General features: G+C 33.2%; 3 protein-coding genes across 3 annotated transcripts; all 3 read left to right on the top strand.

Moving 5' to 3' along the window:
- Window positions 1-5,454: 5,454 nt before the first annotated feature.
- LOC130641278 (uncharacterized) lies at window positions 5,455-6,542 on the top strand. Its single transcript, XM_057448015.1, has 2 exons — window positions 5,455-5,766; window positions 5,876-6,542. Exon 2 carries the CDS (start codon window positions 6,011-6,013, stop codon window positions 6,500-6,502), a length of 492 nt encoding a protein of 163 aa, XP_057303998.1. The 5' UTR covers window positions 5,455-5,766; window positions 5,876-6,010; the 3' UTR covers window positions 6,503-6,542.
- A 4,352-nt stretch (window positions 6,543-10,894) lies between these two features.
- On the top strand, window positions 10,895-12,242 carry LOC130641275 (uncharacterized). The gene is made up of 3 exons (XM_057448013.1): window positions 10,895-10,924; window positions 11,009-11,130; window positions 11,240-12,242. The coding sequence occupies exons 2-3, from the start codon at window positions 11,010-11,012 to the stop codon at window positions 11,782-11,784; spliced, it is 666 nt and encodes a 221-aa protein (XP_057303996.1). The 5' UTR covers window positions 10,895-10,924; window position 11,009; the 3' UTR covers window positions 11,785-12,242.
- A 9,198-nt stretch (window positions 12,243-21,440) lies between these two features.
- On the top strand, window positions 21,441-22,605 carry LOC130641276 (zinc finger protein 578-like). The gene is made up of 2 exons (XM_057448014.1): window positions 21,441-21,968; window positions 22,078-22,605. The coding sequence occupies exons 1-2, from the start codon at window positions 21,848-21,850 to the stop codon at window positions 22,542-22,544; spliced, it is 588 nt and encodes a 195-aa protein (XP_057303997.1). The 5' UTR covers window positions 21,441-21,847; the 3' UTR covers window positions 22,545-22,605.
- The last annotated feature ends 2,430 nt before the right edge of the window (window positions 22,606-25,035 follow it).

Here is a 25,035-nt window from a genome sequence, read left to right as displayed (position 1 = left end):
GCTGGTTTTGTCTTGTTCTACTTCTTCCGCAAGCGCCAAAGCGCCAATGCAAATCAATGCAAGAGCGATATACAGCTTCATCCTAAATCAAAAATGTCATATAATACTAATAAGCTTTGCGTCACAATGTATTCTAACTAAAACTAGTAGAGGTGCCTACTTGGTATTTAGCTGTCTTTGTTGCTACCCTTTGGTAATTAATGAACAACTGTGCAAAATTTACCCTTTTATACCTTTTTAAAAACTGCATAATCAGGTAATGGTGTAATTAATTTATTGAAATATTTACCACTAACTATATATCCACGTGCTTTAATATGGCTATCAAGACCGCGGAGGACTTCTAGACGTGCTTTAACCCATTATTACCCATTGTTAAGGAAGAGAATAAGTGGACAATGACGTTGGTATATTTCGAAGGAAGTGATTCGTTGATGACTATTAAGTCTTTACAGTATTTACTATCCGTATTCCTCTTGTATCACTATCATTGTCTTAGCTAAATAACTGAGAACACATTTAACCGAAATGGAAATAAGGTTTTTGATTACCTATACTTTTTTTCTCTTATTATTTTGGGGACCAAAAAAATTCGTGGCATCATAACGCAATTAAAAAAACCATGTGCACTTCCCACGTTTGGTTGCAGTAAACTTGAGAGCTTTTACATATTGTTCTGTTTAGTACGTGATAAGTAGATTCTCTCGGTCATTAACACACCAAAAGTATGTATTTGTAGTTATAAGCCCTGGACAAGTTAAAATGAAATAAAAATGGTTTAACTAGCAAATTACGTTTAATTAACCTTCTTTGTGGTGTAAGGAAAACGGGCATTTATAATGCATTGGGTCATGACCACATGTTATTATTGAACTTCTCTCATTTTTTTCTTGTATTTTGAGCGGTAAGCACAACTGATTTTTGGTTTTTAGCAACTGCTTTCTAAAAACACGAAGTCTGTTATGGACTCCTTTTCTGTAACAAAATGAAAAGTGTGTAGTTCTAATACGAACTGCGGTTGAAAAAATATTTTGTGAGAAAGATTATATGGACTAGTCGTCTAGATAAAAGCACAGGGCGTAGTCTATACCTATTTCCACCGCGTAGGGTTAAGTTGCCTTCATCCTATAAACACTGATGAATATGCAAAAAATATGCAATAGGTCAACTTTTGGCGACATGAAAAGGAGTACAAAATATGTCAGAGAATGAATCTGATATGCAATAAATATTTTTCTCTTGTTGTAACATTGTCAAGTTTTGTTGTCAGAATACCTGCTCCTTCTGTTAATTAATGGAATACTAGGATATCTACCTAGGATATACTTGAGACTAATATGAAACTTGGGCTGTTGCAGAGTACGTAAATTAGAACAAAATTTATAGCTAAAAAATATAGCGGTACATAAAAAAAAACTAATTCGGAAAAGGTGTATTAAATAATTGTTTTCCCCCTGAATGTTTTATCCATGTACTTATAATATAAAAAAAATCTTTTTTGCAACTAGTCACTTTTTATTATTTATGTAAAGAGAGGTAGATAGCGCAATAATTGGCTGCCGATATATGATTATTTTTTTTCGTCCTAATTCATGTTCAAGCCAGCTGTTTTATTTACTTTCAACACGCTCAGTAGGTTCATAAAGTCAGTGAACAATTTTTTTAGCTGTAATTGCAAATTTTGGCGGAAACATTATAAACTTGATAATTTTGATAGCAAACAAAGAACATTTCGAGCATGGTGTTTTATAATTGCTTTCAATTAAACTCTCGCAAGACTTCATTAATTGGCATTTTGCCATAATCTACAAAACTAAATGAAATTATATACCCTCACGAGGGACAGAATTTGTAACTGGAGTCACAAGAAAATTGTCAGTAAATCTAAAAAATTCATCCTGATCGTGTCACGAAGCATGAATATAATGATTAATAAAATCGTCCCTCAGCTTTTAGGACATTTTTTTTAAATGTGGCGAAAGCAACCACGCTGGTATCATTTGCATAACATAAGTTTTGAAGACCATTTCAAATTTATAGTCGACAAAATTCTTTTTTTTGCCTTGTTTTGTTGTTCGTCATGACATAACTAATATCTCGGTTAATTAACAATTTTACTGTGATTTTTTTATAACGGTGTACTTTCTAAACAATATGTTAGCAGAATAGGAAAGAACAAAGTTAAGAAAACAGAAAAGGAAGTGAAAATGTCGAATTTGTTGCTGTTTGGCACGTATTGACTGCTAGGAAAAAAGTACTTGTAAAGTAATTCAAACATGCACTCATTAACTATAAGTAAAAATTAGTCTATGTCATGGATTTGTAATAGCATTGATGCAATTTAACTAATTTGCAGAAGAAATGTTTTCAGGTTTCTAGACTTCCTTTTCCTAGCTTACTTCGCTCTGGTATACTGGGCAAATTTCACAAATCACTCTTACAAGTTAAAGAAATTCCCAAATAATTTAAAAGTTACTAGTCGATAAGACCCGTTAAAAAATCGACTTAGGCAGAGGAACAATGGAAAAATAGATTGCTTTAGGTATTTTGCTGACGTCAGCAGTGCTTAGAAAAACAGTTGCCAAATTTTGTTTAACCGTTGCCTCCCATGTGCAGAGCTTAAAACACTGATGAATAGTATGCATAGGATCACGTAATTTGACGAATGTATAAGAATATTATATTTCGCTGACGTCAGCAAAGATTAGCAAAAATACAAAATATATATATTTTTAAATTTTTTATACCCGTTGCCTGATAAAAAAATGTGCAAGGTCATATACTTTTGCGGAACAATTGCAGAGATTTTGAGCTGTACGTTTAAAGGTATTTTGATGACATCATCAACCTGATCATTCCAAAACGGATGTGGGAACCCAAGTCTGGAAACTTACACCCAATTTGGTCCCAGGATGTGCCTAGTTACCCACGCGGTAAAAAAATGACTTACGTCACTACGTTTTAATTTTTCAGGAAAGATTTTTTGCCATTGCAACCAATTTTTTGAGTTAAGTATAATTTCTTAAAATTTTATTGTAAAAAAATATTAAAGTTGTTTCTATAAGATTTAGGAGACTTTTAAGTATAGATACATTATTTTTTGTTTCCCAAATTAGTGTGGCTAAATACAAACCAAATATACTTTACAAATTTAATTTTTTAGCAATTTTAATGGCGTCATTTGATTACCTATTGATGCCCGAGGAGAGGGGCAAAAATCCCCTATCTGGCATAATTTAAAAGTATAAATTAAAAAAAGTGTACAAACTTAATTTTAATACTTTATGCAAATATCAGTAAAAATATATGCTAAACAAGGCATCCCTAAAAAGTAAAAATTACGGACGTCAGCAAATTTTATTGCTGACAATAATCATTTGAGGAATGATTTTTACAACCCAACACAAGGGAAATTTATGGCGGTAGGGCCTTCCCCTTCCTGCTTTTTTCATGTCTTTCAAAAAATAATTTTAGAAACTACAGAGTGCAGAGTAGCGAATCAACCCTTAGTATAACCAAGACCCCTAAATAGCTCCGGAAAGAATATGGTTACAATAACGGCCTATGTCAAAAATTATGAAACCTTAGTACTATAAATTTTAACGTCACCGATTTGATTTGATTTATTTGTCATTTGTGAATATGAATTTGTTTTAATTTACTTTGTTAGCTTACAATTAAACAAGTTTGCAGTTAGGCTTGAGGTAGCTTGGTTTCTTTGTGCCTTATATATGCGAAAAATTGTTCTTAAAACAACTTTATAGTAATATTATTTACATGGGTATATATTTTCGTGTTTGTCGCAAATTTGGGCCAAGTTTCGCGAAATTTATAACCGTAAGATATTATTTTATTTGCTATTCGCAAAACGTTATGCCCCCCCCCCCAAAAAAAAAATCCAGCTAATACCATGAAGGTAAACAAATGCGTTTGTTCGAAAATTTTTAACTGTAAATAACTCAAAATTTCTCACAAAAAAGATCGAAATGAACAAGAAATATTTTTGTTTATTGTATATTATTAATAATATAACGGTCACTATCTTCCCAGTAACGCCCATTTTTTCCGGCATAAATAAGAAGTTGGTGGGTCTAAATATATTATTTACAACCCACTTGCAATATGGAATTATATCCAAACATAAATTGCCCGGCCAAAAATATCATTTAACGCCCGCAGATTTTTGTGCTCCGCACCGGGCATAAATTCACTATCAAAATCACGTGCCTCAAATGACAACAACGCATTCGAAATGAACATTACTGTTTTATTGAATTCTTTTTGGGGAAGAAGCAGAACTTTCTACATTTGTATGTCTCTTATCTCCCTTCTACACTTCTAATAATGACGTTTTAAAGAAACGATGTGCCACTACTTTACTTGCTTTGTATGAACTTTCTTCGTAGATGTTTTCTGCAGCGTAAGAATTAAATCATTTGTAGAATTTAATAACATTTCCTAATTTCTTCAGGCAATAAAATTGTCATTAACATTTAATAGAGATAGAGTAAACCACTGATATCTATTAATATGCCCACACGTTCTTCTAATTTCCTTCCCCGCTCTATTGGTGTCGTTAGAATTGTGTCACGAAATTAGTTTTGCAACAATATTCTCGCTAGTGATGTCTGTATTGAAGAAATTAAGTCGATATTTTGCAGCTTATCCAGAAAAAGGATTTACTTTGCAATAATGTCACCATACTAAATATATTTGTCTTATTTTACAGCCAGAACAATAAAACACAAAATAAATCTTCCCGACTGAGTAGTTTGAAGACAAATATTGTGCAGGTCTTGCACTACTAGCTGCACAATTCCATATCCAGTCAATTTTTTTAAATAATTATTAAATTTAAACTAGTAAATCTTTCGCATTCTAAGAATGACTTAAAGTCCCTACAAATTAAAGCGTAAAGGATATTTTCTTTAAACAAGGTGTAATGAGATTGCGGAAGGAGACGGGTGACTCCCATTGTGTCATCAATAAATCTTGGCCCAAATCTAAATATACCGCAGATTTGCTGCAGGACGTTTATTGTTTCAGGCAATAGCTGCAAAGAAAAAGAATAATGAGATTTTAACTTTAACTAATCGCGTTACAAAAGCGCTGGCATGAGCACTTTCAAGCTTCCACGTCAAGAAATGTTATACTGAAGTTTATTACCATCATTAAACTATTGTTATCTGCAACGCGCCAAATCATCAATTTAATGGTTGGCAAATTACCGAGACAGTGTTCTTTGTTTGACAAATAAAGTAATGTCTCATCAGTGACCAAAAAATACAAATATAAATTACAAAATGCGAAATATGAATTTGTAATCACAAGCGCGCCAGAAAAACTGAAATTGCAGTAGCGTTTGATTCGAAAGACACCGCGTGCTTTTGCTAATTTATCAGATAATTTCTCTCGTAAAACGTTAATAAAATTAATGAACCATAAAAATAATTGTATAAAAGAAACGCGAAATTCATTTCATCATTCCAATTCACAGTTCTATTTACACAACCAATTGCAGAAAAGGTAGGTACAAGACTATCTTTGGCCGTGTTTTAGGTCTTTAACGTCACTGTTGTGTCTTTGCACCACGCAAAACTCTTTTAATTATCTTAATCCCACACTATATGCGACTTTTATTTAGAATGAAGCTTTATATAGTTCTTGCATTGATTGGCATTTGCGCTTTTGCGCTTGCTGAAGAAGTAGAACAGGATAGCACAAACGAATCCACTGATCTTGAAGATCCTACTTACTACAGAAGATGTAAGTTCTTTGTTTGCAGCTTTTATAGGGAGTTTACTCAGTGTCTTTCGGTGGCCGTACTTACTAGAATTATGTAGTTATTAGAATTTTCCTACTTTTCTTCTTCTAGGTGGACCATACAAGCGCTATAGCTCTGCAACACACTATTGCTACCGAAACAAACTTTACAGCAGAAAATATTATCGATATTGCGGAAAATACATCTACAACATCAGAAGTCACTTCTGTTTCCGTAGACGTGTCTATGCAAAGAGGCATTTCCTTATCTGTGGCTACCGCGTTTGTAACAGACGTACTCAGTTTTGCTGGAAGAAAAGATGCTACTCAAAAAGATGGTACCGCATATGTGGATATAAAGTCTGCAACAAACATACTCAATTCTGTTGGAGACGTAAATGCTACGCCAAGAGATGGTATAGAATCTGTGGATATGGGGTTTGCAATAAACACACTCAATTCTGTTGGAGACGTAAATGCTACTCGAAGAGATGGTACAGAATCTGTGGATATGGTGTTTGCAACAAACACACTCAATTCTGTTGGAGACGTCGATGCTATTCGAAGAGATGGTACAGAATCTGTGGATATGGTGTTTGTCACAAGCGAACACATTTTTGTCACCGTCGCCGATGTTACAGCAAGAAATTGTACGGCTATTGCGGTAAATCCATCTACCGAAAAAGTAGCTACCGATGTTCCTACAACAAACTTCAACCATACAAGCCATACTAAATGAAATGCTGTAAATTTTATTAGGTGTTGGTTAAATATATAAAAAAGAGCATTTAAAGCTGTTTTAAATTATTTTATCGCCTATATTCTCTTTTTCTATCTCTTTTATTGATGTTTTTCATAACTCCTTCTTGCTATGGGGAATAGAGTTGATGCTACCTGACTTTTCATAGCTATCTGATGGACAACTGCCTGCCTAATTTTTGGGTCCGATATCTCCCAGAATTCTCGATATTAGGTGTTACTTAAAACAAAACTTTAATTTTCTATGATATCGCTGTAATTCGTACCATGTAATAATTTCCAATGGGTTTATGCTTAGGATTTGCAACTTAAAACATATGTTTATTCATCATAGAGAATTATTCTGTAAAGTTTGGTATTTTCCCGATTTCGCGATTTTGTCTATTTTACCCTGCAATCGGTTTTCAGAAAATTTTTAGACATTCTGCCTTTTGAACTATGTAGAAACCGGATGGTATATTATATAAATTCTATTTAAGTCTCAGAAAGAAAATTACTATATGAAGCAAGAACTATATGAACATCATTTTGCCGGAAAGAATTTTACTATTTTAACATCCAAGAAGTGGGCTCTTACTTTCTGCAAATGATAAATTTTCCTATTTCTAATCAATCAATTAAATTGGTGGCTTCATGACATTGTTTCTTGATGATTTATAGTCAAATATTACAGTAAACGTATTAAGAAACAATGACCGTTTTTTCTTGTTTCATGAACATTTCTTCTAGCATGTTAAGCTTGCAGAACTTCTTGGAACACTTATTTATGCAATTTGAACACATTACTTTTCTGATAGTGCTGATTGTGTTAAAGAGATCATGAGAAGCTATGCAACAGTTAAGCATCATCATTCTAAGCAAAGTGTATTTTAGTCAACCTCGAACCCCGAGCCTGTTGCGTTTTTTTGATATGAGGATGGACGCGTTTCATCCTCATATCAAAAGAACGCTACAGGCCCTGGATTCGAGGTTGTATTTAAGTAAGGGCGTGTTAATAATGAAATATGGAATGGGCCTTAAAGAACAAGTAGGTGACCTACAGTATTTTCGTATTTCCAACGTTTGCGGGAAATGGCCTAAATCTAAAGAAATGATAAGAAATGGTGTATTTGTGTATTTTCGTTAGCAACGAAAAGTGGCAAAACAGCGCATCAGTACGATACGCTGTTTCACAAAATGATGAAAATGCATGTTTGGAATTGTAATACTAAATCGCCAAAGCCTTTTGCATTGTTTATTTATTTTTATGACTTCATCACGAATTTATCCCATCAGGTGTAGCATTGTATTTTTAGATTCGGACTCGTTGCTACACTTCATATTCTTACGACGTGATTTACGTACAAAACTATTAACAACTTTTGCTAAATAATTTTGTGCTTTACAAATTGATTAAGGTTATAAGTAATGCAGGATTATCTCCTACTTCTTGAAAAAAAATCGAGAGAATGCTACTGGAGGTTAAGTTTTTACAAAGTACCTCAGTTAACACAGGCGATTAAATCTATGTTGAAAATGAACGGTGTAAGGGTTACTTTTTTACACAAAGCATTGTTATTTCCAAGTATGAAACTGCGTGCTAAGGTTATCGAAAACTGATCTTTCTCCTTTAAAATGTTTCTGTTAACAGACACAATGTCTTTGTTTAAGATTACAAGATAAGCATTGTCATGCATCAAAGTACATAACAATCAGAAGTGATTTTGCAAACAACATTATATACCTATAGAAGACCTTGGAATGTGCAGCTAATTTCGTGCCTTTTGACAACATTTTTAGTTTAGTTTTGATCAACAGCCGATCAATGACCAAAAAAAAAATACCTAAAGTGGTAAGTTCTGCATTAAATACATTTTTTGAGTTGAGAAAACTTTTCTTACCTATGTTTTAAAAGACATGCAGTATTTCATATAAGTTAAAATTTTTGTTTTCATCATTTTATCTAAATATTTAAGAAATGTTCCTAAATATTTCATTGTTGTAATCAGTGTGGTAATGGATGTTAAATTACATCACAAGTACTTTTTCCCAATGCAGACATGCTCTAAAACGAGACATCTTTATTTTCTTCTCTGTTATCTTAACTTCCTTCTTCCTAATTTTTACAAATTGGAGACTTTAAGGGGATCGAATGAATATAAAGAATGACAAAAAGTAACATCCTTATTACAAAAAAGCTTCAAGGTTTACCAGAAGAAGCAACCATACCCTATTCGGTCAATAATATTTAAAACATACTAAGACCTCCCTCTCCATAAATTTGAATCAAACATTGCACATTTTACTTATACTACGTCATAAAAGAACACAATAGTAGCAAAAAAAATTTTTTATGTCAGCACTTTCTCTTTGACATCATTAGAAACTTGAAATTTGTTTCACCATATGCTTAAAATTTAATCATTTTAGTTTAGAACGAAATTTAATATCCTTATTTTCAGTTGAATGTATTGAACGTTACTTTTGATATAAAACAAAACCATATTCAAGGTAATACCTTCCCTGCTAAAAATGCACAACAAACAAAGAAAAAATTTACATTGCATAATTACTTTCGATGGCGCAGCAATAGAATCTTCCATAATTAAATCAGCTAAAAATCTTGATTACATTAGCATTTTTGGGTAAGTTTTATCATTGCTAAGTGTGCAATTCAAAATAAATTTCTGCCCCTAAAGAAGGCGAATATAGACTAATAGACTATTTTATAATTAAATCAACCGAAAATTTTGATTACATTTTTGGGAACCTGATATCGTTACAAAGCGAGCAATTTAATATGCTTTTCTCTCCCTAAAAAAGGCGTATACGGAAGTAACGACAGTTTCTGGGATACGCTACATTTGCTCTAAATCTCTCGACTATCGTGCCTATCTTCAAAAAACCATCCTTGACATTCTTAATCATTCATCCAACGATATAAAAAAGAATGGTTATCTAATATAATAAAACGAATATACTTATCACCTACTGAAAATATTACTATGTAAAATATGTAATGATTGTCGACCAGTCGTCAACATGGCGCATGGTTGTTTCAGCAACATTAACACACCACAATTGTCTTTACGGAATAATTGGATTATAAAAGATAGCACTAATTGTAGCACTTAAAGAGCAGATAATAATAGATTCAAACAATCAAAAGTCATATTTTCTTACTCTCTAAGGGTTAAATATGTAATCTCTTAAGAAAAAATGAATTTTCACTTCTATTCTGGAAAGGTAATAGGCTTACAGAGCTACACATAGGGACTGGATAGTTTAAAATCAGCTGATGGGTACCAATCAGTGCAATAAATTGACTCAAATTTTGCAATGAAAGGCATACAGGACTTAAAGTTGTCATGCAGTTGTCATTTTATTAGGTTATGCTGGAATAATACTTGACCTATTAAACGTTAGGGAGTTATTTCTTTCTACTTTTTAAAAAGAAAATCTTTTTACAAGAAGTAACTACAATCGTGGACAAACTCAATAAAACAATAGCAGCTTAATTGCCATTTTTTATACACGGTCAAAAGGTTCAAATATCCTGTACGCCGCAACCAGCAGGCTACAAAGTCAATAACTTTCCAAATTTTGCTAGTAACATTTCCTAGCGGACCCGCACACTATAATAATTCATGTCGGACGCCTCAAAAGTCTGAAATTTAGAGAAATTATTCGTGCTGATGTCAGCAAAAATCGGGACAGGTCAAGAGTTTGAGACTAACGATCTTACGTTATTTGATTAGACCAACTTAGAAATCACTGACTACTTTATGACAGAATTTATGACTTAACATCCTTTGCAACATCTAGCTTTACTGACCTACCGCTCGCAAGTTCAAATTTTAGATGCAACATTAATCTATCGAGAATAATTAGGCTGCATATTTATTGCAGATCTGAAACAAATAGTACTTAGTCACTTAAATAGAACTCAAACAACGAAAATGATCGCATTGTTGTTACTAAAACATCGTGCGCAGATGCAGTTTGTAAACGACAAAACTATAAAGTATATTTACATATCACTACACTACAACATAAATCTCATGACGTAATACTAACAACATATACTTCCGCTGCCAAATTTTTCCTAAACTTTCTACTAAAAATAGAACGAAAGAACTTGAACCGTTAAACAGAAATTGTATTGTCACTTTCTGCCCTGCGTTTATTTGTTTAACATATTTTCTTCCCTTGACAATTAACATAAATGGGTTTCCTATACGTCTGTTATTCAACTGTGGTCTTGATAGCTTTATTAAAGCATGTGCTGATATAATTAGCGGTAAATATTTTATTAAATTCATTTCATCTCTTCATGATTAAGCACTTTTCAAAAAGGTATAAAAGGGTGAAAATATCATGCAGTTCTACATTGCGTCCCTGAGAGGCAATAGTATTGAAACAGGTAAGTGCATCTATTTTCTTTTAACTACGGAGAAATCCAGTGTTAGACGACAGTTATTGTTATACAACGACATTTATTATTTAGAATGAAGCTGTACATAGCTCTTGCATTGATTGGCATTTGCGCTTTTGCGCTTGCGGAAGAAGTAGAACAGGATAGTACCAGCGAATTAACTGATCTTGAAGATCCTACTTACTACAGAAGATGTAAGTTCTTCGTTTTCTGCTTTTATAGGAAGTTTACTCAGTGTTTTCCAGTGACAGTGCCTACTAGAATTAAATAGTTATTAGAATTTATCTTATATTTCTCTCCTAGGTGGACCATACAGACGCTATAGCTCTACAACCCACTATTGCTACCGAAACAAACTTTATAGTAGAAAATACTATAGATATTGCGGAAAAAACATCTACAACATCAGAAGTCACTTCTGCTTCCGAAGACGCGTCTATGCAAAGAGGTATTACCGTATCTGTGGTTACCGTGTTTGTAACAGACGTACTCAGTTTTGCTGGAAGAAAAGATGCTACTCAAAAAGATGGTACCGCATATGTGGATATAAAGTATGCAACAAACATACTCAATTCTGTTGGAGACGTCGATGCTACTCGAAGAGATGGTACAAAATCTGTGGTTATGCTGTTTGCAACAAGCACACGCAATTTTGTTGGAGACGTAGATGCTACTTGAAAAAATGGTACAGAATCTGTGGATATGGTGTTTGTCACAAGCGAACACATTATTGTCACCGACGTCGATGTTACAGCAAAAAATTGTACGGCTACTGCGGAAAATCTATCTACCGAAAAAGTAGCTACCGATGTCAGTACAACAAACTTCGAGCATACACACCATACTAAATGAAGTATTGTAAATCATATCATAGGTGTCGATCATTGTTGTTGGTCAAATATATACAAAAGGAGCATTTAATAATTATTTATTTCTGCACTCAATATCTATATTTCTCCCCTCTAAATTCTAACTTCTTTGTTTACTAAAAGATGTGAAAATGCAATGAAGACAACATCCACATATTTTTTAAACATAACATTGCAAACAACAACGTTATAAGCAACTGTACTAAAATCTGCGGATTTCTAAGGAACTTTTTAAGTAACGGTTGTGCAGGGCCCTATAAACCCCGCCCTGAATAGGGTTAATTATTTTTACAAAAGGATACTTCAGGTAGGTTTAAATTGCTGCTTTCTTCGTGCATCATCTCCAATAAAGTACGTGTTTGTCATTTACCTTTTGAGGTATGTGTGGACTGTTGTTATAAGTGTTAAAATGCGGTAGTTTTGTTGTTCGCCTTTTAATTAGCTAATGTTAATTAAGTAATTCTTTCCATTGATCTTAGCTATGAAATTATAAAGCGATTTCCATTAAGGAATTAAGCAATTATGCTATGTTACACTAATTAAAGTGCCAGCTATCCAATAATTCTGAAGCAGTGAAGCTTATTAAAGTGCCACAATTGTAGTATGGAACTAAATCAATAAATTAGCATAATTATTTTTCTGAGGATTTTCGCACAAAAATCATCGTACCCATCGAGAAGGTCTAAATTGCGTAACAAAAACTGTAATTAAAAATTATTAGTCTCGTATGTTTTAATACACAGTACTACAATACACGGTATTACAATCTCGACGAGACTCACGAGACTCTCGGTGCTGAAAACTCACGAAAATTTTGAGCTATTCGGTGGCGCAAAAGGCAAGTTAGCAGCAGCAGTCAAGTGCATTCACTGCTTATTGCTGGTTTGTTGTCATGGCTAGTAATTCAAGTTGTGAGCCAGTTTTACTAAGCAAGTTTACGTTAAATGATTTCAAGTTTATGGAGTCATCTGGAACTTACAAAATTTCTTTCTATACGAAAAAAACAAGTTGTGGGGAGTGATGAAGAGCTTGCAGGCAGGTACGAGGAGCAAACTCTGCTGCTGTAATTTTATTGAGCTGAATTTATGGAGAACAATATCCTGGCATAGGTTAAATAGTATATAGAGGATAGCCAGTCATTAGCTAGCAGAACTATTTTTATTTATTTTTTTAACACACAGGGCATTTGCAGCTTACGAGGAATGTTGTGATGCTGATCCTGATTGTGAACATACAGAAAGAAGTTTGTTATTAGAGTACCAAAAAAGCTTAGTTATCAGCATGAAAATATATCAGACGCCTTAAAAGTGCAGAAAGGTTGGCTAGGAGAAAAAAATGGAATGCTGACGTGGCCTCACCTAAGCATCACCGACATTTCCACCTATTTTGCAGTGCATAGCTCGCTTTTGAACGTAATCTGTTGCGTAATTTTTCCTTTCTTTCTCCTTCTTCTCAATTATGTATCTCTTATGTCAATTTTCTCACCAAAAAGTATTTTTTCGTAAGGAAAATAAACATAGACGCTTATTTCGTATAAAAGAGACTTCTGATGTGTTGCTCACACCTATGTAACTTTTTAGCATAAGAGTATGGAAAATAAAAATCATAAAGATGCATGCTCTGTGAAACAAGAGGAAACGTTTAGCCTTGTAACGCAGCATTAATGTATAGCTAGCGTTGGGTTGATGAAATTATGTTTATTTGGGTGTCTTCAAGCTGTAGTTACAGAGTCGATTACATTCCTTCTGCGAATTAATTAGATTGCGTCAGAGCTATTACAATTTCATGTCATAATGTAGTTTACTTTCATTGCTACTGATCGCATGTTTAAATTACTTTACAAGTACTTTCTTTTGTGTGCCAAGCATCAACGAGATCTTTCCCTGTCTCTTTAACTTCCTTCTTCCCCATTTTGCGAACATTCTTTTAGAGACTACATTGTAAAATATTTTACAAATTGAAATGAGAAATTACTAGGACAAACAAAACAATACAGGAAAGTAAGTTTTGTCATGCATAAGTTGGAAATGTTCTTGTATTGAAAGAAATGATATAACCGTGGTGGTTTCCGGTATTTTATGACACGAGCAAAATTTCTTTGTCAGTTTTAAATGTCAATTTTTTTTCGATCCAACAAATACAGTGGACATAGAGACAAGACAAGTCTTAATTAAAGATACTTAAGTGTCATATTGTAAGAATAAGGTAAGAAAATTGTGATTTTTTTTAACACTAGTTGTTAATTCTCGCAAAAATTCACAGGGACGTTACTCAGTCAATTACCTATTCCAGAATAAAGCTTCGCGCAACCATTTCCAACACACTGACAGAAAAAATCTAGTAATAAAGGGACTAGCCGAGGGACCCGCGTTTAAATGCCGATTACGCCACAAGTAAATGTAACCCGGTTACGCTAAGTTGAGCGCCAAACTACTACACACTAAGGTGCGTAATAGAGTCTCTTTGAAACATACAGAAAATGAATAGCAGATCTACAAACCGGACCTTCGTAGCATGCTACCAATTTCTGTCCGTTTTAGAGAGGTGTCTATAAAGTTAACTAATTTTTAGTGCGTAATGGACCCTCGACAGCCTTTTTCATTGTTTGGCAGCAGAAATGTTACTTAACAAATCAAAAATAGTTTCTTAGATGCAACCTATGCATACAAGTGATGAAATCTAGCAGATTAAGGAAATAACATGCAGAACAATACTTAGGAGTAAGAAAGTCAATGAAAGGCATTAATGTCTTTTAATGTCCGTCATATGGAGCTTAACTTTAACCAAAATGTTTACTTGGGATATGAAAAAGACAGTTCTATAAAGATAAATGCTTTAGAAAGATTCCTCTTTGTAAATTTCTTTGAAAAATTTTTTCAGGACAAATAAATCTGTCCGTCATATATAAGTGTCATATAAGTGTTATATAAGTATAAAATTTTGATAATTTTGAAGAGAATAGGGAGTAATGGGTAGTGAGGTGTCACGCAAAAGTTTTACATTCTCACATTTATTTACTCAATTTAAATTATTTTAACGATGTTAAAAGATGTTAAATACTAAGTAAGGGAGGTTAGTCAATGTGATATTTCGCAAAGATTACATTATGTTACACCGCCGCTTATCTTATAGAACACATATCCTTCTTGATAATGGATGAGGTCATAAACTTCTTCTTGTTCTTTAAACCCAATAAAGGAGATTTGCAGCTAGAACATTACGAAGAGTATGTTAGTTCAATTGTCACAACATATATGTAGGGGAGATCACAGTTAACAGATATTTAAATTGGCGAATAGGTTATATTGTTATCAATAAATCAATCAAAAATGTCGTAAAAATGCTGTGCAAGTTGTATTTTATCAGCATAAATGCCGGAAAACTAGGATTTTCATTTTGATACGTATCGAAAATACAATAAAAAAGGAAATATCTGGGGTGATACGATATTATTTCTATGTCGTTAGTCGGTGTGATTAATCACTTAACATTTTATACCCATGAAAATGCTTTGCATTATTCAAAATTCTATTTCTATTTTTTTTTTGTTTAATGTCTTACTTATAATACTGTGAACGAATTATCACTACTTCAACCAACATGTAAAGTGTGCAAACATTTCCTTCCTAGATTTAGTACGACTAAAGTTCCCGTGTATTGTCCATATGTAAACAGATACGAAGCAGGGAGTGTGGTAGAGATATATGATTGTTATGATTAAACAAAATTTATGGGAAAACCAGCTGTTTAGTGTACTTTTAATACACGCAAGATGCACGCGTAAAATCAATGAACAAGTTTTAGCCGTTATTGCAAATTTAGCGGAAACATTACATACTTTATAGTGGGGACATCAAGCAAAGCAACCATGCAGAAAAAGTGTGCAGAAAGGTCAAAGACTCCATCATTGGTAGTACCCTATCAAATTAGATATTGCCATGCGCATTCCTTTGTGAGGTGAAATGCAAATTTATGTACTAAAAATTATAAATTGTATGCACCAAAATACCCTTTTGAGCCTGATTCTCTCTTTCTTTTAGTTTTTAAAAACGTGTAGGCATGAAAATTATATTTCAAATGACAGATTTCCTTTTACCACAAAGAAATAATTTGAGAATAGTTAGTCAGTAACAGAACTATTATCTCATTTAAATTTGTCTAGAATTTATTACAGACGTAAAAACATTCAAGTTTTATTTAGTAATGATCATGAGAACCTACTTATCACGTACCGAAAATAACAAAGTGTAAAACCACTGAAGATTACTGCGACCAAACGTGGGATGTGCACATGGCTATTTTTATTGCGTCGAAATACCGTGGAAACACTTTAAGCCAGAAATTTTTATGATTAAAACGCGATCTCTAGGGCATAATTTTAATTTTCCATTTCGCGAATAAAAAACGGGAAGTGTTTTGCATACAAGTAAGAATGTAGGAATAAATTAAAAATTCTGATACATTTTTTGAATTTTCATAGAAAATTCCGATTAATTTAAAAAAAATCAGTCATTTTTAGCTATATGTGTTTACAATAAGTTTACAGTCATCGTGACTTTCGAAAGACAGGAAATTTGAGCATTTATTAGATTTATCACCTCTTAAAGTACGAGTTATTGCAAAGGTGATACTTGACAGGAGCAACAGATGTTATCTAAATATCACATGTTAAAGAATCATGAGGTATCAATGAGAAAGATAATATTTAGAACTGCACTACTTCCTGCAAAGTATTGTTACGTAAATATCCAATTATTTGTTTCTATCCAAAATGTTTCTTAACAGGTTTCAAACACGTCTAAAAATCTGCCGTAGTCTTAAGGCATGTGGATGCATAATAAGCGGTAGATGTTTCGATAATTTAGTGGCATCACTACATGAGTGTGCACATTACCCTGAAAAACGAAGGGTTATAGTAAAAACACCTGCCAATCAAGTAGGTATTTCTTGTTTTATGCCAAAACACACTGTGAAACAAGGACTATTGATTTTATGAGATTTATATCGTTCTAGCATTGGTTGGGATTTGTACCTTGGCGCTTGCCGAAGATGTAAAACCGGATACCACACACGAAACCACTGATCTTGAATATTCTACATACTTCAGAACATGTAAGTTTTTTGTATTTTGATAACAAATTGCCTCAACTGCTTTAGCTGGCTAGTACTGCAGAAAGTAATTTTAAAACGTACCTTACATTACTTTATAGTTGGACCTTACAAATGTTGTCGCTCTGCAACACACTATTGCTACTGAAACAAACTTTACAGCAGAAAATAGTATCGATATTGCGGAAAAAACATCTACAACATCAGAAGTCACTTCTGCTTCCGAAGACGCGTCTACGCAAAGACGTAATACCATATTTGTGGCTACCGTGTTTGTAACAGACGTACTCAGTTTTGCTGGAAGAGAAGGTCCTACTCAAAGAGATGGTACAGAAACTGCAGATATGGTGTTTGCAACAAACACATAATTTTGTTGGAGTTGTATATTCTACTTGAAAAATCGTACGGAATCTGTGGCTATGTTGTTTTTCCCCAGCGAACACATTTTTGTCACCAATGCTACAACAAGAAGTTGTACGGCTATTGTGAAAAATCCATCTACAGAAAAAGTAGCTACAGATGTTACTACACCAAACCTCAACCACACAAACCATACTAAATGAAATGTAAATTTTATCATGTGTCGGTTAAATATACAAAAATGAGCATTTAAAAGCTGTTTCAACTTTTATAGCCCATATTCTCTCTTTTCATCACTGCTACCCATTTGGTGAGGCTTTTTCCTAACATGTTGCTATAGGGGAATAGATGTGATGCCATCTGGCTGTTCATACCTAACTAATGGGTGCCTAGCTGCCTAATTTTTTCATCCGATATCACCGAAATTTCTAGGTACTAGGTACTTATGTATTTCTATGAATTGTAATAGGTATCATGTAATAATTTCTATGGTTAGAATTTGAAACTTTCAGCATATGTTTATTTCATTATGGAAAATTATTTTGTAACGTTTATTGTGTTCCCGATTTTGCTGCATTTTACCGTAAAATCGTTGTTCGTGAATTTTTTAGATATCTGACATCTGAACTATGTTGAAAGCGGAAGGTATATTAAATGAAATTTAATAATTCGCAGGAACTTAAAGAATTGAAATTAGTTCTAGAACTAATGAATTGGGAAAAAATGATATTTTTGTGAGTTGTGAGTTTCGGATCACGTTACATAAAAAAACAAAAAACTATTGGCAACATTTTCTTTTAAGACTTAAATTATCTCCGCAGTAAAACCTCGAAAAGGTTTAATATCTTTAAAGTTAAATATGAGTAAACCATATTGTAGTTCGTGGTTTACTAAAATTACTTGTTAAGAAGACGGTGAACACATTCATCCTTGGTCTGAGTTTTGAGTATGAACAGTGAAATCTTCACCATATTAAAATAAGCAGATCAAAGAGTTGGAATTTCACTTTCTGCAGAAAATAAAATGAACAGTTATTTTTGGTATTGATGATAGCTTATTTAAAGACTTACTAAACAAGTCTTAAAAGGTGTCTTGTTTAACTCATTGTTTCACACTACCAATGTTGCATAATGTTCTTGCGCGTATTTTAACACATACTGGTATGGCGAAGGCCTTTAGTCTAATTGTAATGCCCTGTCTGTAATTTTTAACAAGCTAAATTATCTTCAATTGATAACCATTACAATTTAACAACATTCCTCCATTTCCAAGTAATTCGTTATATTGGTGGTTACATTGTTTCCTGATGATTTTTAGTGACATATCCGTAAATGTATTAAAAGTACGCAAATCCATTGTACGTTTGGCATTGGTATTTCGTTTTTCTTGTTTCATGAATATTTCTTTTAGCATGTAAAACTTGCAAAATTTTCTAGAGCATTTATTTTTGGTAGTTTGAATACATTAAAAATATACTGAATGTGTGTCCCGCTATATGACCCCTAAAACCTTTTTGAGTTTAAATAATGTATTTGTTTGAATATGCAGTTTGTCAATTAGTAGGATTATTGAGAAGTAAGTTAAAAATTAATTTCTTTATCATGTGCTACTTCTCCTGGTAGTGCTGATTGCTGATAGTGCAGATTAAAGTGAGAATGATAATCGATGCAACAGTTACACAGCATCATTCTAGATGAAGAAAATTTCAGTAAGCTCGTGTTTAAAATGAAATGTGAAACAGGCCTTCTTCAACATGTAGGTGACGTACAATAATTTCGTATTGCCGACGTTTGCGGCAAATCTCCAAAAGTTAAAGAAATGATACAAAATGATAAATCTGTGTGTCTTAAAACAAAAAGTGGTGCAACAGCGTATCCGTGGGTGCAATACGAAATGGCTGAAATGCGTGCCTGGAATGTCAATACGAATGGGGAAAATGAGTATCAGTGATGGTAGTAAAAGTTGTAAAACTGCCTGTTTCGGATAACAATATGAAATGCTAATACGAAATGCCTAAACTGCACTTCTGAAATAGTAATACGAAATTGCGAAAGCCTTTTGCATTGGACATTGTATTTTAATAGCATTATCTCGAATTTATCCGATCAGGTAGAATTTTATTTTTCGATTTGCACTAGCCGTTGATTTGCACTGACTGACGTGTCTTACATGCAGAACTATTAACAATTTTTGTTTAATAATTTTGTGCTTTACAAATTAATTAGGATTTTTAGTAAAACAGGATTATCTCCTACTTCTTGCTAAAAAATCAAGGAAGTGTTTTGTTGTCATCATTTTATCTAAATATTAAATAAATGTTCCTAAATTTTTCATTGTTCTAATCACTTTGTTTAAATTACTTTGCAAGTACTCTTTTTCCTATTAATGCAAACATGCTCTTAAACGAGACATCTTTATTTTCTTCTCTGTTACTTCCTTCTTCGTAATTTTTAGAAATTTGAGACTTCAAGGGGATCGAATGTAAGCAAAGAATGATAAATAATAGCATTCTCATTACCACAACGCTTAAAGGAAGATTAATGTATATAATCATGTTAAAGAAACATTTACTTTGACAGAAGAATCAACCGTAAAACCTGGTACAATACAACATGTATTTTTGTTTGTTTCAATGCAATAATATCAGTATTGAAAAAACATTCGCCATAATTCGGAGTGTACTTCACCATAAACTAAAACGCATTTTTAGCTCGTTAATTTAAGGTGTTTCTTTTTAATTTAAAATAAATAATAAACGGAAACATTTAGCTCTATTATAGCTTGTTCATTCTATAATTACTTTCGATGGCGCAGCAATAGAATCTTTTACAATTAAATCGGCTAAAAATCTTGATTACATTAGCATTCTTGGGTGATTACTATCGTTACTGAGTATGCAATTAACATAAATTTCTGTCCCTAAAGAAGGCGTAGATAGAAGTAACGATAGTTTCTGGGATACGCTACATTTCTCTAAACCCCTTGACTATCCTTGACATTCTAAATCATTCACCCCATGATATACAAATAATGTATTAATGGTTAGCTAATGATAAAACGAATCTACTTATCACCTACTGAAAATATTACTATGTAAAAAATGTAATGATTGTCGACCAGTCGTCAACATGGCGCATGGTTGTTTCAGCAGCATTACAACACCACAATTGTCTTTACGGAATTATTAGATCATAAAAGAAATCACTAATTGTCGCACTTAAAGACTAGATAATAATAGAATCAAACAATCAAAAGACATATTTTCTCACTCTCTAAGGGTTAAATGTGCAACCTAAGAAAAGTGAGTTTTCACTTCTATTTTGGAAATGTAATAGGCTTACAGAGCTACACATAGGGACTGGATAGTTTAAAATCAGCTGATGGGAACCAATCAGTGCAATAAATTGACTCAAATTTTGCAATGAAAGACATGTATTCGGCACACAGGACTTAAAGTTGTCACGCAGTTGCCATTTTATTAGTTTATGCTGGAATAATACTTCACCTATCAAACGTTAGGAAGGTCATTTCCTTCTACTTTTCAAAAAGAAAATCCTTATACAAGAAATAACTACAATCGTGGACAAACTCAACAAAACAATAACAGCTTTATTGAGACTTTTTATACATGATCAAAAGGTTCCAATGGCCTGTACTCCGCAACCAGCAGGCTATCAAGTCGTTAACTTTGCAAATTTTGCTAGTAACATTTCCCAGCGCACCTGCACACCGAAATAATTCACGTCGGACGCCAAAAAAGTCCAAAATTAAGAGAAAATATTCGTGCTGATGCCAGCAAAAATTGGGACAGGTCAAGAGTTTGAGACTAACGATCTTACGTTATTTGATTAGACCGACTTGAAAATCACCAACTACTTTATGACAGAACCTTATAACTTAACATCCTTTGCAACTTCTATCTTTACTGACCTAATGCTCTCAAGTTCACATTTTAGATGCAACATTAAATTAATGAAAAATATTTAGGCTGTATATTTATTGTAGATCTGGTATAAATAGTACTTAATCACTTAAATAGAAGTCTAGCAACGAAAATGATCGCATTGCTGTTATTAAAGCATCTCCCACAGATGAAGTCTGTAAACGACACTACACTACAACAAAAATCTGATGACATAATACTAACAACATATACTTCCGCTGCAAAACTTTTTCCTAAATTTCCTACTAAAGGTGAAACGAAAGAACCTGAACCGTTAAACAGAAATTGTAGTGTCACTTCCTGTCCTGCTTTATTTAAATTATTTTCTTCCCTTGACAATTGACATCAATGGGTTTCCAATACGTCCAAAATGCAACTGTGGTCTTGATAACCTTATTAAGGCATGTGCTGATATAATTAGCGGTAAATATTTTATTCATTTATTTTATCTTTTCATGATTAAGCACTTTTTACAAAGGTATATAACGGGGAAAATATCATGCAGTTTTACATTGTATCCCTGAGAGACAAAAGTACAGAAACAGGTAAGTGCATCTACTTTTTTTAACTACGACGAAATCTTGTGTTACACGACGGTTATTATTATACAACAAAATCTTTTCATAGAGAATGAAGCTGTACATAGCTCTTGCATTGATCGGCATTTGTGCTTTTGCGCTTGCAGAAGAAGTAGAACAGGATAACACCAGCGAATCAATTGATCTTGAAGATCCCACTTACTACAGAAGATGTAAGTTCTTTGTTTATAGTTTTTATAGGGAGTTTACTCAGTGTTTTCCGGTGACAGTGCCTACTAGAATTAAATAGTTATTAGAATTCATCTTATATTTCTCTCCTAGGTGGACCATACAGACGCTATAGCTCTGCAACCCACTATTGCTACCGAAACAAACTTTACAGTAGAAAATACTATCGTTATTGCGGAAAAAACATCTACAACATCAAAAGTCAACTGTGCTTCCGAAGACGTGTCTATGCAAAGAGGTATTACCGTATCTGTGGCTACAGTGTTTGTAACAGACGTACTCAGTTTTGCTGGAAGAGAAGATGCTACTCAAAAAAATGGTACCGCATATGTGGACATAAGGTTTGCAACAAACATATTCAATTCTGTTGGAGACGTCGATGCTACTTGAAAAGATGGTACAGAATCTGTGGATATGGGTTTTGTGACAAGCGAACACATTTCTGTCACCGACGTCGATGTTACAGCAAAAAATTGTACGGCTACTGCGGAAAGTCTTTCTACCGAAAAAGTAGCTACCGATGTTACTACAATAAACTTCGACGAAACAAGCCATATTAGATGACAATTGTAACTTTTATTATAGGTGTTGGTCAAATATAAACAAAAGGAGCATTTAAAAGCTCTTTGTATTTATTTTTACCTATCATATTCTCCTTTAACTTCTTGGTCCAGTGAAATGTCCTTAAACACGCAATAAAATCATGTATGCAATTTTTACAATCTACAATTTAACTTTGCAGTACTTTGTATATTACATCAAGTAAGCCAACCATGGGTACCAGTAATCTATGTTACAAATTTCTTTGGTAAGAATACAACTACTCCATATTCTAAAGTATTTAGTCTTTCCCGCTGGAGGCATGACATGGTTGTCTTAGGCTGATGTCAAAAGCAGTTAAGAATTCATCATGGCATAAAATAAAACGTTTCAGAAGGTATTACTGTTACGGGTGTTGTAAAAACAAAAAATGAACTATTCGTTTTTAATCTTAAGGATAACTTATTATATGACTTATTAGTCTTACCCCTATTCGGTCCAAGGTTGGGGAGAGGGCTGATTCCGACCCCCCCCCCTGCCGTTTTTTTATTAATAACTGTTTTTTTCTATGTTGCTTGGTTATGATACTTAATGAGTTTTTTATTTATCTATAAAGCACCTGTATGCGAAATATTTGGGTCCCATCCGCTCGGCGATTTAGATATTGGCTATTACTCGAAATTATCCCTAAAAATCCAGCAAAGAGAAATACACATGCTGTTTTCTAAGTACGCTGTAGTTCTTTGCACTTCGTAGGTGCGTGTTCATAATCACTGCAATTAATTAATAACACAATTAAAGGTCTGAATCAGCTCTTGTCGAAAAGAAGTTGAGTAGTTCTTCAGTTCACGTAGGGTTAACGTTGTTGATGCGATTTTCTAAAGTTGAAATATCCTTGTTATATTTTTAATTTAACGGTTTTAATACTCACATATTCGTGTAAGAAAAGCCGACATTTGACTCCGGGCTGAGCATATCGTTTGACAGATACTTGTTTGAAAGAACAATAGATGCCACGTTTTAAATAGACTGCGTGGCTGCGTCACATTATTTCTTGCTGAGCGAAAGTAATTTTAATGACATGTTACAGTAAATTTATTAAGGTGAGAAAAACAACAAGATTAAGTTCAATTCTATTTGTTTCTGGTTGATGAAAATTCATCGAGCTTATAAAAATAGCTAGCCCTTTTAGAACATTAATTTTTGTAAAAAAAGATATTTATAATTTACCTTGAATGTACTAAAATGTGTTACTACTTAAATAGGAACAGAACACTTGAGCACACACAAAAACGGCGAAAAGCTTTAAGTATTCGATTTACTTTACAATTTGGTAAGAACCAAAAAAATTCTCTGTTTTATCATACACTGCTTCTTCTGCTAGTGTTAAACTGACATCTGTATAACAGTTACGCAGAACCACTCTAAGTAAAGACCGTTTTAGTACGCGTATGTTAACATATGGAATACACCTTGTCCAACAGGTAGGTGACCTACGAAATTGGTGAATGGTAAATCTGTGTAGCAGCAGTGGTAGTGGTACAAATGGCACTGTGTGTCTATAATAACAATACGAATTGCTAAAATGCGCATCTGGAATAAGAATACGAGATTGTCAGCCTTTTGCATCGGTTATTCATTTTAATGACGTCATCACGAACTTATCCCATTAGGTCGCATTGTATTTTTCGATTCAGACTGGCTGTTGCTACACTTCAAATTTATACGACATGTTCTTTATACAGAATTATTAACAACTTTTGCCTGATAATTTTTGTGCCTTACAAGCTAATTAGGGATTAAAAAGTTTAAATTACATGCTTAAATACTTTGACATAACAGATGATTTTCTACTCCTTGACATAATTTTAAGAAAAGTGTTGGTGAAGGTATAGTTTTTCAAAAGATCTATTTAGGCGATTCAAAATTCATGTTATTAAGAATTCAATCAGAAAGTGAACAGCGACAGGGTTACTTTAATACACGAAGCACTGTCATCTTCTGGTTTGAAGTATTGAGTGTTGTGCCTTTGTTGTGCCTGTGAAATAAGCATCGGAGTTCAATGTTTTTAGTTAATTTAATTTTTTTTTTTTAAAATCCTTTTTTGTTTAAGGAAATCCTTCTCATTCTTCGCATCTAATTTCGTAATTGTTAACAAATTTCGTGTTTAGTGTTAGTGCATCAAATGACAGGAACAAAAATAATTACAGTTCTGAGTTTAAATTCATTTGCCGATTACATTATTTTAGGCTAAGAAAACTTTTGTTATCAATTTTAAGAAATAATCCATTACTTCGTATTAAGTTAAGATTTTAGCCATTTTTTTGTCATCATTATTTATGTCAATATAAGGAAATTATCGCTAAAAATTCCATTGTTGTTGCCAGTTCGATATTAGAAAAGCGTCTTTTTTCTGAGAAAAATGAAATTTTGAAAACCGTCATCACCATATTATGCCACAAGGCAGTTTATATCTTAACATACTATAATGTATTTTAAATTACTTCACAA

The sequence above is a fragment of the Hydractinia symbiolongicarpus genome, chromosome 4, assembly GCF_029227915.1.
Source record: "Hydractinia symbiolongicarpus strain clone_291-10 chromosome 4, HSymV2.1, whole genome shotgun sequence".
Classification (NCBI taxonomy): domain Eukaryota; kingdom Metazoa; phylum Cnidaria; class Hydrozoa; order Anthoathecata; family Hydractiniidae; genus Hydractinia; species Hydractinia symbiolongicarpus.
The sequence above is the reverse complement of the archived record's forward strand: the minus strand, read 5'-3'. Positions and strand labels throughout refer to the sequence as shown.

What these genes read in the sequence shown, in the direction of transcription:
- LOC130641278 (XM_057448015.1), top strand. Translation starts at nt 6,011, where the DNA reads ATGCAAAGAGGCATTTCCTTATCTGTGGCTACCGCGTTTGTAACAGAC.
- LOC130641275 (XM_057448013.1), top strand. Translation starts at nt 11,010, where the DNA reads ATGAAGCTGTACATAGCTCTTGCATTGATTGGCATTTGCGCTTTTGCG. An exon ending in TCCTACTTACTACAGAAGAT is followed by an intron (nt 11,131 to 11,239) that starts GTAAGTTCTTCG and finishes TTTCTCTCCTAG; the next exon opens with GTGGACCATACAGACGCTAT.
- LOC130641276 (XM_057448014.1), top strand. Translation starts at nt 21,848, where the DNA reads ATGAAGCTGTACATAGCTCTTGCATTGATCGGCATTTGTGCTTTTGCG. An exon ending in TCCCACTTACTACAGAAGAT is followed by an intron (nt 21,969 to 22,077) that starts GTAAGTTCTTTG and finishes TTTCTCTCCTAG; the next exon opens with GTGGACCATACAGACGCTAT.